Consider the following 13,737-nt stretch of genomic DNA (forward strand, 5'->3'; position numbering starts at 1 on the left):
CTTTATATGTGCTATATTTCTGTTATTGTTGATTTAACTAATATCTAATGTTCAAGTTCGTTATGAGGGATTCTTTGAGAGCAGAGCATTTTCAGCCAAATCTGACTGTATAACCATTTGCTAATAATGCTCCTGCATCCTTGATGTTAGGCTGAATTCACACCAGATCAGGCATTGTGTCAATTTGCCGCAGGATTGTGCGGCGGTACAATTAACGCATTTTGTTCCCTCATTGTACAGGTCTGGATTGGCGGTTATGTGATTGGCCACCACAGCACGTCGCCGGGTTGCGTTTCTCCAAAAGTTAATTCTGTTTCTACTTTTCCGCCGCAGGCCACTGCGTTTTTTTCGGCACCCCATGTGGCCGCCGTAGCCGCAGCACAAACACACTACTTCCATTCAAAATGAATGGGATAACCTGCGTCTTTGCCGCACCGCCTGATCTGTTATGAATGCAGCCTGAAAGTAAAACTAAAAGAGGGTCTTTGTGCTCTGTGAGAAAGCTCAGCCAGCTGTTCTTTCTCAGAGAGTCTAGATGAAGGTAGAGCATGCAACGACTTGTCACTCAACAGGAGACAACTAGACTGAAATGTTTCAGCGTTGTAGTTCATTAAATGACAGCGAAAATGTGGAATTCCAATGAGTCATCAATTTGCTTGAACCGTTTTTCTTTGTGGGCTTTGGAGAGCAGAAATCCTAACAGCATGTTTGCCGTCCCGCTGTAAGGTGGTCCTGGCCTCTATCTGGTTGCTGGGTTTCATTATTGCTGCTGTGCCCCTGATGAATCAGGACGTTTTTGGAAACTACTACGGACGGAACGGCGTCTGCTTTCCCCTGCACTCTGACAGGCAAGAAAAACCTACCGCCAAAGGATATTCAACAGGGATTTTTCTGGGTAAATTGAAGGAAAAAAATTAATTTTTTCCTCACATAAGCTCATTTCACAGTGAATACTGATTTTTTAGCAATGAACTAAAAAGTTGGTTGCAGCTTTTTTTGTGTGTGTTTGTTGTTTAGCACTTGAGGGTACCTCCAAAAATGAGTAGTCTACATTTATGAGAAGGGTGTTTCTTTCACCAATCAATGAAACTAATGAGTGATCAAATGCTCTACACACACTGAGCTTTAAATCCAATGAGCCGTACTGTTGCTTATCATAGAGACATGGAAACTAAAGCTTTTTATATTGTTATTATGTAAGGATGCACAGGTGAATATGATGCAGCTTTATTTTTTGAATCTTTCAAGAGCAATCTGGTCCCATTTTAAGTGACATTGTTACACATTGTCATCGTGTACCAACCAACTAACAGAAGCGAGAACAGTATCACATGTTAGATTGGGCCATTGCACAGCAAACACCTATCAACAATGCATGATTAGTCTGGGTTCTTATTAATACTCAGTGTTCTCACTGAGGACTGGTGGAAGTCTGGCAGCGGTGATGAATGATGGAATTATGGGGGATATTCTCTCTAACAGGGTGCCAGCATTTACATCACCAGGCTGTTAAATAAGAATCATGGGAATTAATTCATGTCTGAGGTGCCACAGTTTGTCATTCATCATCACTAGCTTTTCATTCTGTGTGTGTGTGTGTGTGTGCATGCACATGAAAACCTGTGTACAGTGCATGCATGTAAAGTGTGTTTTAGGAGGTGCACTGTATATTCTATAGCTGTCTGTGTTGTATGCACATTTATGCAGTGGTGGAAAGTAACTAAGTAGATTTACTCAGATCCATACTTACTGTAAGTACATTTTTGAGGTACTTCTACTTTACTTCAGTATTTCAGCTTTATGCTTTCACTACTTCTTATTTGGCAGCTGTGGTTACTTTTCAGTTTAAGATTTTACATTTAAAAACATGATTAATTTATACAATACAATGCATTGTTAAAGATTAAATTCCCAACATTTTTGGCTTGAGAATGCGACATCTAGTGGCTGAATGTTATCAATAACACTTTTAATGCACAAAAGCGGTACAATTATGTGACAAAATAAGATAAAATTAAAGCTGCAAGCAGCGATGAACGGGCCCTCGCCCCTTGCGCGTCGAGGATGCTGGCGGGACGCCGACCGACGCGGCCGGGCACCGTGAAGCCGAAACTCTGACGAGCGCCACGACGCCTGCCGCAAGGCTCTACGACAGGCACTCTCTGCTGAGCGATATAACACCTCCCACAAGACTCTACGACAAACGGATCACGAGTTATGAAAGGGGGCGTGGCTAATGTGTAGGGGGCGGGCATAACTTTCACCAATGAAACAGGCACTCTCTGCTGAGTGATATGACACCCCCCACAAGACTCTACTACAAACGGATCATGAGTTATGAAAGGGGGCGGGGCTAATGTGTAGGGGGCGGGGCTAACCATCCCCAATGAAACAGGCACTCTCTGCTGAGTGATATGACACCTCCCGCAAGACTCTACTATAAACGGTTCATGAGATATGAAAGGGGGCGGGGCTAACGTCTTGGGGCGGGGCTATGAGTATAATTTTTCATATACATGTCATCAGTACTGGACCACCATCATACCTGAGAGATTTGGGGCAGATCGGACTATGTACAGTTGAGTTACAATAACTGCCTGTTTCATGGCGAATGGCTCAAAATGGACGCCACGCCACGTTCCGCTCGTTAAGTGAAAACTCACGATTTTAATAACTTTTCATCTTCAAGGTCTTAAGATGGTCCTGACCAAATTTCAAATCGATCTGATTAAATCTGTAGGAGGAGTTCGTTAAAGTACGCGGCCTATAAAATGCTAAAAGTGACATGAAATCCAATATGGCCGACTTCCGGGTGGGCGGAGCTAATGAAACCCAATGAGGAATATGTTTCAAATGATGAGTGGGATATGCATACCAAATTTCATGATTATCGGATCAACTTTGACAAAGTTAAAATTTCAACGCGTTAGGGGGCGCTATAGAGCCGGCTAAACACACTGAGCCTAATGGCTATATATTTAAATAAAGTTCACAGGTGTCTATCATCTTGCCAAATTTCATGAGTTTTCGAGTACCTAAAGGTATGTTCAAAATCTGAAAGACATAAGGGGGCGCTAGAGAGCCAACATGCCACGCCCAAGCAAAATTTCACCACTAAAATGAAGTAATTACTAGTTTGGATGTGTGTGTAAAGTTTCATAAATTTTTGTGCATCCTAAAGTCTTCAAATATGCGTTCGTAAATTCTAAAATCACGCAGGAAGTCCAACATGGCTGACTTCCTGTTTGCCGAAGAAATCTCAAAATCATTTAATCCAGGTATGAGGGCGTGAGCAATGACATACTTGAATTTCGTGAAGATCGAAGAAACTTTCTCTGAAAAACTGCGTACGTTAGGGGGCGCTATGGAGCCCTCTGGAGACACCCGAGCCCAGTCACTCCAGAACATTGAATTTCCCACCAGTTCTGACGCATACTCCACTTTTCGTGAGTTTTGGGGATGGCTAAGGTCGTCAAAAACGCGATCTTGCAGCGGAAAAAGAATAATAATTAAAGCTGCAAGCAGCGATGAACGGGCCCTCGCCCCTTGCGCGTCGAGGATGCTGGCGGGACGCCGACCGACGCGGCCGGGCACCGTGAAGCCGAAACTCTGACGAGCGCCACGACGCCTGCCGCAAGGCTCTACGACAGGCACTCTCTGCTGAGCGATATAACACCTCCCACAAGACTCTACGACAAACGGATCACGAGTTATGAAAGGGGGCGTGGCTAATGTGTAGGGGGCGGGCATAACTTTCACCAATGAAACAGGCACTCTCTGCTGAGTGATATGACACCCCCCACAAGACTCTACTACAAACGGATCATGAGTTATGAAAGGGGGCGGGGCTAATGTGTAGGGGGCGGGGCTAACCATCCCCAATGAAACAGGCACTCTCTGCTGAGTGATATGACACCTCCCGCAAGACTCTACTATAAACGGTTCATGAGATATGAAAGGGGGCGGGGCTAACGTCTTGGGGCGGGGCTATGAGTATAATTTTTCATATACATGTCATCAGTACTGGACCACCATCATACCTGAGAGATTTGGGGCAGATCGGACTATGTACAGTTGAGTTACAATAACTGCCTGTTTCATGGCGAATGGCTCAAAATGGACGCCACGCCACGTTCCGCTCGTTAATTGAAAACTCACGATTTTAATAACTTTTCATCTTCAAGGTCTTAAGATGGTCCTGACCAAATTTCAAATCGATCTGATTAAATCTGTAGGAGGAGTTCGTTAAAGTACGCGGCCTATAAAATGCTAAAAGTGACATGAAATCCAATATGGCCGACTTCCGGGTGGGCGTAGCTAATGAAACCCAATGAGGAATATGTTTCAAATGATGAGTGGGATATGCATACCAAATTTCATGAATATCGGATCAACTTTGACAAAGTTAAAATTTCAACGCGTTAGGGGGCGCTATAGAGCCGGCTAAACACACTGAGCCTAATGGCTATACAGTTACATAAAGTTCACAGGTGTCTATCATCTTGCCAAATTTCATGAGTTTTCGAGTACCTAAAGGTATGTTCAAAATCTGAAAGACATAAGGGGGCGCTAGAGAGCCAACATGCCACGCCCAAGCAAAATTTCACCACTAAAATGAAGTAATTACTAGTTTGGATGTGTGTGTAAAGTTTCATAAATTTTTGTGCATCCTAAAGTCTTCAAATATGCGTTCGTAAATTCTAAAATCACGCAGGAAGTCCAACATGGCTGACTTCCTGTTTGCCGAAGAAATCTCAAAATCATTTAATCCAGGTATGAGGGCGTGAGCAATGACATACTTGAATTTCGTGAAGATCGAAGAAACTTTCTCTGAAAAACTGCGTACGTTAGGGGGCGCTATGGAGCCCTCTGGAGACACCCGAGCCCAGTCACTCCAGAACATTGAATTTCCCACCAGTTCTGACGCATACTCCACTTTTCGTGAGTTTTGGGGATGGCTAAGGTCGTCAAAAACGCGATCTTGCAGCGGAAAAAGAATAATAATAATAATCCCCAGAAAAACAATAGGTTCCTTGCACTTCGTGCCAGGACACCGTTGGGTCCTGGCACTTTCGTGCTCGGGCCCTAATTAAAGCTGCAAGCAGCGATGAACGGGCCCTCGCCCCTTGCGCGTCGAGGATGCTGGCGGGACGCCGACCGACGCGGCCGGGCACCGTGAAGCCGAAACTCTGACGAGCGCCACGACGCCTGCCGCAAGGCTCTACGACAGGCACTCTCTGCTGAGCGATATAACACCTCCCACAAGACTCTACGACAAACGGATCACGAGTTATGAAAGGGGGCGTGGCTAATGTGTAGGGGGCGGGCATAACTTTCACCAATGAAACAGGCACTCTCTGCTGAGTGATATGACACCCCCCACAAGACTCTACTACAAACGGATCATGAGTTATGAAAGGGGGCGGGGCTAATGTGTCGGGGGCGGGGCTAACCATCCCCAATGAAACAGGCACTCTCTGCTGAGTGATATGACACCTCCCGCAAGACTCTACTATAAACGGTTCATGAGATATGAAAGGGGGCGGGGCTAACGTCTTGGGGCGGGGCTATGAGTATAATTTTTCATATACATGTCATCAGTACTGGACCACCATCATACCTGAGAGATTTGGGGCAGATCGGACTATGTACAGTTGAGTTACAATAACTGCCTGTTTCATGGCGAATGGCTCAAAATGGACGCCACGCCACGTTCCGCTCGTTAAGTGAAAACTCACGATTTTAATAACTTTTCATCTTCAAGGTCTTAAGATGGTCCTGACCAAATTTCAAATCGATCTGATTAAATCTGTAGGAGGAGTTCGTTAAAGTACGCGGCCTATAAAATGCTAAAAGTGACATGAAATCCAATATGGCCGACTTCCGGGTGGGCGGAGCTAATGAAACCCAATGAGGAATATGTTTCAAATGATGAGTGGGATATGCATACCAAATTTCATGATTATCGGATCAACTTTGACAAAGTTAAAATTTCAACGCGTTAGGGGGCGCTATAGAGCCGGCTAAACACACTGAGCCTAATGGCTATATATTTAAATAAAGTTCACAGGTGTGTATCATCTTGCCAAATTTCATGAGTTTTCGAGTACCTAAAGGTATGTTCAAAATCTGAAAGACATAAGGGGGCGCTAGAGAGCCAACATGCCACGCCCAAGCAAAATTTCACCACTAAAATGAAGTAATTACTAGTTTGGATGTGTGTGTAAAGTTTCATAAATTTTTGTGCATCCTAAAGTCTTCAAATATGCGTTCGTAAATTCTAAAATCACGCAGGAAGTCCAACATGGCTGACTTCCTGTTTGCCGAAGAAATCTCAAAATCATTTAATCCAGGTATGAGGGCGTGAGCAATGACATACTTGAATTTCGTGAAGATCGAAGAAACTTTCTCTGAAAAACTGCATACGTTAGGGGGCGCTATGGAGCCCTCTGGAGACACCCGAGCCCAGTCACTCCAGAACATTGAATTTCCCACCAGTTCTGACGCATACTCCACTTTTCGTGAGTTTTGGGGATGGCTAAGGTCGTCAAAAACGCGATCTCGCAGCGGAAAAAGAATAATAATTAAAGCTGCAAGCAGCGATGAACGGGCCCTCGCCCCTTGCGCGTCGGGGATGCTGGCGGGACGCCGACCGACGCGGCCGGGCACCGTGAAGCCGAAACTCTGACGAGCGCCACGACGCCTGCCGCAAGGCTCTACGACAAACGGTTCATGAGTTATGAAAGGGGGCGGGGCTAATGTGTAGGGGGCGGGCATAACCTTCACCAATGAAACAGGCACTCTCTGCTGAGTGATATGACACTTCCCACAAGACTCTACGACAAACGGATCACGAGTTATGAAAGGGGGCGGGGCTAATGTGTAGGGGGCGGGCATAACCTTCACCAATGAAACAGGCACTCTCTGCTGAGCGATATAACACCTCCCACAAGACTCTACGACAAACGGATCATGAGTAATGAAAGGGGGCGTGGCTAATGTGTAGGGGGCGGGCATAACCTTCACCAATGAAACAGGCACTCTCTGCTGAGTGATATGACACCTCCCACAAGACTCTACGACAAACGGATCATGAGTTATGAAAGGGGGCGGGGCTAATGTGTAGGGGGCGGGGATAACCTTCACCAATGAAACAGGCACTCTCTGCTGAGTGATATGACACCTCCCTCAAGACTCTACGACAAACGGATCATGAGTTATGAAAGGGGGCGGGGCTAATGTGTAGGGGCCGTGGCTATGACTATATTTTTGCATTTACATATAATCAGGACTGGACCCTTATCATACCTGAGAAATTTGGGGCAGATCGGACTATGTACAGTTGAGTTAGGGTTAACCCACTCTCTGCTGAGTGATATGACACATCCCACAAGACTCTACTATAAACGGTTCATGAGTTATGAAAGGGGGCGGGGCTAACGTCTTAGGGCGGGGCTATGAGTATAATTTTTCATATACATGTCATCAGTACTGGAGCACCATCATACCTGAGAGATTTGGGGCAGATCGGACTATGTACAGTTGAGTTACAATAACTGGCGAATGGCTCAAAATGGCCGCCACGCTACGGTCCGATCGTTAAGTGGACACTCATCATTTTAATAACTTTTCATCTTCAAGGTTTTAAGATGGTCCTGACCAAATTTCAACTCCATCTGATCAAATCTGTAGGAGGAGTTCGTTAAAGTACGCGGCCAATAAAACTCAAAAATTGGGAAAATCGTACATAAAATCCAATATGGCCGACTTCCGGGTGGGCGGAGCTAATGAAACCCAATGAGGAATATGTTTCAAATGATGAGTGGGATATGCATACCAAATTTCATGATTATCGGATCAACTTTGACAAAGTTAAAATTTCAACGCGTTAGGGGGCGCTATAGAGCCGGCTAAACACACTGAGCCTAATGGCTATATATTTAAATAAAGTTCACAGGTGTCTATCATCTTGCCAAATTTCATGAGTTTTCGAGTACCTAAAGGTATGTTCAAAATCTGAAAGACATAAGGGGGCGCTAGAGAGCCAACATGCCACGCCCAAGCAAAATTTCACCACTAAAATGAAGTAATTACTAGTTTGGATGTGTGTGTAAAGTTTCATAAATTTTTGTGCATCCTAAAGTCTTCAAATATGCGTTCGTAAATTCTAAAATCACGCAGGAAGTCCAACATGGCTGACTTCCTGTTTGCCGAAGAAATCTCAAAATCATTTAATCCAGGTATGAGGGCGTGAGCAATGACATACTTGAATTTCGTGAAGATCGAAGAAACTTTCTCTGAAAAACTGCGTACGTTAGGGGGCGCTATGGAGCCCTCTGGAGACACCCGAGCCCAGTCACTCCAGAACATTGAATTTCCCACCAGTTCTGACGCATACTCCACTTTTCGTGAGTTTTGGGGATGGCTAAGGTCGTCAAAAACGCGATCTTGCAGCGGAAAAAGAATAATAATAATCCCCAGAAAAACAATAGGTTCCTTGCACTTCGTGCCAGGACACCGTTGGGTCCTGGCACTTTCGTGCTCGGGCCCTAATTAAAGCTGCAAGCAGCGATGAACGGGCCCTCGCCCCTTGCGCGTCGAGGATGCTGGCGGGACGCCGACCGACGCGGCCGGGCACCGTGAAGCCGAAACTCTGACGAGCGCCACGACGCCTGCCGCAAGGCTCTACGACAGGCACTCTCTGCTGAGCGATATAACACCTCCCACAAGACTCTACGACAAACGGATCACGAGTTATGAAAGGGGGTGTGGCTAATGTGTAGGGGGCGGGCATAACTTTCACCAATGAAACAGGCACTCTCTGCTGAGTGATATGACACCCCCCACAAGACTCTACTACAAACGGATCATGAGTTATGAAAGGGGGCGGGGCTAATGTGTAGGGGGCGGGGCTAACCATCCCCAATGAAACAGGCACTCTCTGCTGAGTGATATGACACCTCCCGCAAGACTCTACTATAAACGGTTCATGAGATATGAAAGGGGGCGGGGCTAACGTCTTGGGGCGGGGCTATGAGTATAATTTTTCATATACATGTCATCAGTACTGGACCACCATCATACCTGAGAGATTTGGGGCAGATCGGACTATGTACAGTTGAGTTACAATAACTGCCTGTTTCATGGCGAATGGCTCAAAATGGACGCCACGCCACGTTCCGCTCGTTAAGTGAAAACTCACGATTTTAATAACTTTTCATCTTCAAGGTCTTAAGATGGTCCTGACCAAATTTCAAATCGATCTGATTAAATCTGTAGGAGGAGTTCGTTAAAGTACGCGGCCTATAAAATGCTAAAAGTGACATGAAATCCAATATGGCCGACTTCCGGGTGGGCGGAGCTAATGAAACCCAATGAGGAATATGTTTCAAATGATGAGTGGGATATGCATACCAAATTTCATGATTATCGGATCAACTTTGACAAAGTTAAAATTTCAACGCGTTAGGGGGCGCTATAGAGCCGGCTAAACACACTGAGCCTAATGGCTATATATTTAAATAAAGTTCACAGGTGTCTATCATCTTGCCAAATTTCATGAGTTTTCGAGTACCTAAAGGTATGTTCAAAATCTGAAAGACATAAGGGGGCGCTAGAGAGCCAACATGCCACGCCCAAGCAAAATTTCACCACTAAAATTAAGTAATTACTAGTTTGGATGTGTGTGTAAAGTTTCATAAATTTTTGTGCATCCTAAAGTCTTCAAATATGCGTTCGTAAATTCTAAAATCACGCAGGAAGTCCAACATGGCTGACTTCCTGTTTGCCGAAGAAATCTCAAAATCATTTAATCCAGGTATGAGGGCGTGAGCAATGACATACTTGAATTTCGTGAAGATCGAAGAAACTTTCTCTGAAAAACTGCGTACGTTAGGGGGCGCTATGGAGCCCTCTGGAGACACCCGAGCCCAGTCACTCCAGAACATTGAATTTCCCACCAGTTCTGACGCATACTCCACTTTTCGTGAGTTTTGGGGATGGCTAAGGTCGTCAAAAACGCGATCTTGCAGCGGAAAAAGAATAATAATAATAATCCCCAGAAAAACAATAGGTTCCTTGCACTTCGTGCCAGGACACCGTTGGGTCCTGGCACTTTCGTGCTCGGGCCCTAATAATAATCCCCAGAAAAACAATAGGTTCCTTGCACTTCGTGCCAGGACACCGTTGGGTCCTGGCACTTTCGTGCTCGGGCCCTAATAATCCCCAGAAAAACAATAGGTTCCTTGCACTTCGTGCCAGGACACCGTTGGGTCCTGGCACTTTCGTGCTCGGGCCCTAATTAGAGAAAAAGTCCAAAAAATGAATACAAACTTGTGTAGCAGAACTTTGTTTTGTCTTTGTTTTCTCATCACACAACCCCTGAGATTTATCTTGTGACCCTTTGCATGGGGTTCAACATTTACTAAACTATCTAAATGTATATGAAGTAATCAAAACTGACTCGACCTCGACCAGCTACTAACTTTAAAATGTTGCTCTCTCACTGATGCATCAATATTAACAATTAAATAGTGTAATATAATAATATATCAGTCACATGGGTCTTTTTTCTGCAGAATGAGTACTTACTACTTTCAAGTATATTTCTATGATAATACTTGTACTTTTAATTAAGCAGGATTTTCAATGCAGGACTTTTACTTTTAATGATTTTTACATGTAATGTATTAGAATCTGAATACTTATTCCCCCCACGGCATTTATGTGTATGAATACCATGTGCATTTCTTTAGGTCTAAACCTAGTGGCGTTCCTGGTGATCGCCTTCTCCTACTCCAGCATGTTCTACTCCATCTATAAAACGGGCATCAACGCCACAGACTTGAGGAGCCGACTGCACAGAGACGTGGCTGTGGCCAACAGATTTTTCTTCATAGTGTTCTCTGATGCCCTCTGCTGGATTCCCATATTTCTGGTGAAAATCCTCTCACTAATGGAGGTGGAGATACCTGGTAAGAAATGAAAATGTGTTTAAGATTAAACATCTTAAACCTGGTTGCACATGTTCTGGTCATTTACAAAACTTCAGTGTGAAAAGGTCTTTCAGTTCCTTAGTGACACAACACAGAAATTGTACCTGAGTCTACCACTGTCCTCTTTGGAGTTAGACCAGAAGGCTCGGTATTACTACATTGATGGTTTGACACCTTATTCTTCTTAATTGGAAGATTGGACTCCCCCGTCCCATACTAGATGGCTTAAAGAAATTATGTTCTATTTGAAACTCAAGAAGATTAAGTTAACATTGTTAAGGACACGTTTAAGAGAACATATATATACTATGATAGCCAAACTCAAATCACAGACTGGGAAAGCTCCTAGCCCGTCACATGTACAGTACTTGAACCTGTAGAAATTAGTACATAATATTTTTCTTAAATTTTCTTTTCTTTCCTTTTTTTCCCTTTCAATTATTTTTTTCTTTATTATTATTTTTATTATTTATTACTATTTTAACTATTATTGTTTTGATATTTATATACATATATTTTTTTTTATTATACAGTTTCCAATGCATTATTTAATTGTGTATTTTGCTGCTGTTGGTTTAGTGGATTGTTGCTATTGTCATTATCACCTGTGTTATTAATATTATTATTATTATTCATATATTTCTTTACATTGTTGCCCCTTTTTTGTCACACTTTCTGTACGACTGAAGGGGATTTCAAATGTTGCAAGCTTAACTGATATTGTCATATAATCAGTATCACATAACAGATTTGGAAAAAAAAAAAAATGAACATCTCATAAATCACTAGATCACTCTGCCACACATCGGTGTTCTACTGTTTGAATTCTTTACTTATTGAATAGCACCATAAAAAGCATCTACAGGCATGCACTGCTTAAAAATGTGCTCCTGTGTTCCTTCAGGCACCATCACCAGCTGGGTAGTCATCTTCATCCTTCCCATCAACAGCGCCTTGAACCCCATCCTGTACACCTTGACCACCAGCTTCTTCAGAGAGCAGGTGGAAGTCTTACTCTGTCGCTGGCAGAGAAGACACATCTTGAAAAAAGACCGCAAAAGCCTCACCTCCTCCACAATCTTCGTGGAGACGTCGCGGCCGCCTTGCTACCAGCCGCCGGTCTACCTCCAGCGGGTTACACTGACCGGCGCAGATCCCCGCTACGCCTGAGGCGAGGCTTTGTAAACTACTGGTCTGTAGGAGCCTGCAGACAGCACTGTTTTAACACCGTATACACACAGGAGGCACTTTGGGATTCAGCGTCTTGCTCAAAGTTCCTCTGACATGTGGGCATGAGGAGCCAGGGATGAAACCTTCCGATTTGTGGATGACCCTCTGCGCCACTCCAGCTACACTAGCCCCCATGCTTGCCTGCTTATGTGGCCATACATTTGATATTGTTCCAGGTAAGGGAACGGTGAAGTGAAGAAAGGAATAAGAAGGAAGATGCATGGAAGGATAATTACCAGCATATACTGTACGTCTCACTGCTGCCCTGAGGACGATCACAGTGGACTTAAAATGTCTTAAACCAAGCAAGATAAGTGCTTATAGATGTTGTTGTTGCCACATTGAATCATCTGAGATCTGATTTTATGATCCACGTATTTGATTTTGCAGAGGTTTTCTACCAGATGCCTACTGTATCCTGACGCAACCCCCATTTACAGGGAAGAAACAGGAGTTCCCGGAGGAAACCCATACGAACACGGGGGGAACATGCAAACCCCACACAGAGAGGCCCAGACCGGGGATTTAACCCTGGACCTTCTTTCTGTGAGGAAACAGTGCTAACCACTGCACCACCGTGCAAGAAAAGTGCTTATAGTACTTTTATAAAATACATAATGTCCCACATATGTTTACTTTAATGACCCCTTGGTCAGAATATGGAGGTAGAGGGGTGCCCCGCTGTCCTTACCACAGCGGCCCAGGTTCGAATCCAGTCTATATATATATATATATATATATATATATATGAGCTGAGAAATAGGTTTAAGGATAAATGGTTTCACTCTATCTGCATGTTCAATTCAATTCAGACTTTATTAAGGACACAATTTATGAGGGTCCATAGCACAATAAAATACATAAAGAAGAAAAGAAAAGAAGAAACAAAATACAGTATGTGCTCTCACTAATTATACACCTTAACCAATATGCTGCAGCATCTTGAAACCATTAAATCATACTTTTAGTGTTCAGTCCTCCTTTATTGCGTTGACTGACCTGAACTGGATTAAAATGTTTGCCACGTTACATTTATTAATTCAGATTTGTTGTCACTGTGCTTGTGAGACATCACCTGGACTTTGGTTCATGTCTCAATTTATACTTTTTTATACTGATATACTGTATAAAACGCCTTTGTTTTTTGCTGCCTTTTAACAGCTTCTTTGTTCAATGACAATCATCAACAGGCAGATAATGGTGAAAGAGGAACAAGACGAGGAAAGTTAGACAGGTGTACAGATTTCTATAGTATGCCAAGCAGAGGAACCCCCTCTCATTTTCTGTTATGCTGTGCAGGTGTGCAAATGTTTTTTTTTGTCGTGCAATATTTGGTACAGGAGACGGTCTTCTCAGTGTATGTTCTGTATATCATTGTGTTTGTTGGAGTCAGGTTGTTGATTATTGTGTTTAATGGTTTTCTCACAGAGATCATTCTTTGACTGAAATAATAAAAAACAAGAACAAACCTGAAGTACATTTAAACATTTTGCTCTTTTTTGTGAGCAATAAG

The 13,737-nt window shown here is 43.7% G+C and overlaps 1 protein-coding gene across 2 annotated transcripts in view; it reads left to right on the top strand.

Moving 5' to 3' along the window:
• Positions 1-13,006, top strand: part of rxfp2a (relaxin family peptide receptor 2a) — an 82,758-nt gene extending 69,752 nt beyond the window's left edge. For both annotated transcript variants that reach the window (XM_037749081.1, XM_037749080.1), the window contains exons 18-20: positions 727-895; positions 10,755-10,973; positions 11,899-13,006. In XM_037749081.1, coding sequence (XP_037605009.1) covers positions 727-895; positions 10,755-10,973; positions 11,899-12,164 — 654 coding nt within the window. In that variant the 3' untranslated portion in view covers positions 12,165-13,006. The remainder of the gene's footprint in view (positions 1-726; positions 896-10,754; positions 10,974-11,898) is intronic.
• The last annotated feature ends 731 nt before the right edge of the window (positions 13,007-13,737 follow it).

Source organism: Sebastes umbrosus, chromosome 17 (assembly GCF_015220745.1).
Source record: "Sebastes umbrosus isolate fSebUmb1 chromosome 17, fSebUmb1.pri, whole genome shotgun sequence".
Taxonomy (NCBI): domain Eukaryota; kingdom Metazoa; phylum Chordata; class Actinopteri; order Perciformes; family Sebastidae; genus Sebastes; species Sebastes umbrosus.